The sequence below is a fragment of the Myotis davidii genome, unplaced genomic scaffold (assembly GCF_000327345.1).
Source record: "Myotis davidii unplaced genomic scaffold, ASM32734v1 scaffold399, whole genome shotgun sequence".
Lineage (NCBI taxonomy): Eukaryota > Metazoa > Chordata > Mammalia > Chiroptera > Vespertilionidae > Myotis > Myotis davidii.
In genome coordinates this window covers 5,729,826-5,730,238 of record NW_006292094.1, presented here as the reverse complement: position 1 = coordinate 5,730,238, position 413 = coordinate 5,729,826, and the positions used below count along the sequence as shown (strand labels likewise).

Sequence of the window (413 nt, the reverse complement as noted above, 5' to 3'; positions counted from 1 at the left end):
CCCGGGCATGTGCCCTTGACTGGAATCAAAGCTTGGGACCCCCTCAGCCTGCAGTTGATGCTCTATCCACTGAGCCAAACTGGCCAGGGCTCTTTTTGTTCCGCTGTTACCATATAGCCCACATGGGATAGAATTCACCCTTCCAAAGAGCAGGTGAGGTGGTCTGTGCACCCACAGGCCCCAGCGTGGCTTCTCACAGACAGAGGGGCCAGGACCGACCCTCCCTGCCCGCTCTGACCCCGGCTCTGTGCTTGGCTGCAGCTACGTGTGGAGGAAGGACGACGTGGTCCTCGCCCCGCCCAGCAGCTCCCGGATCGTGGTGGAGCCGGACGGGTCCCTGCTCATCAGCCAGACGTGGTCGGGCGACATCGGAGACTACACCTGCGAGATCGTCTCTGAGGGCGGCAGCGACT

General features: G+C 62.5%; 1 protein-coding gene across 1 annotated transcript in view; it reads left to right on the top strand.

The window, feature by feature from the left end:
- Nucleotides 1-413, top strand: part of SDK1 (sidekick cell adhesion molecule 1) — a 455,450-nt gene that overhangs the window by 244,443 nt on the left and 210,594 nt on the right. Inside the window, exon 16 of the mRNA XM_015565152.1 lies at nucleotides 262-407. Coding sequence (XP_015420638.1) covers nucleotides 262-407 — 146 coding nt within the window. The remainder of the gene's footprint in view (nucleotides 1-261; nucleotides 408-413) is intronic.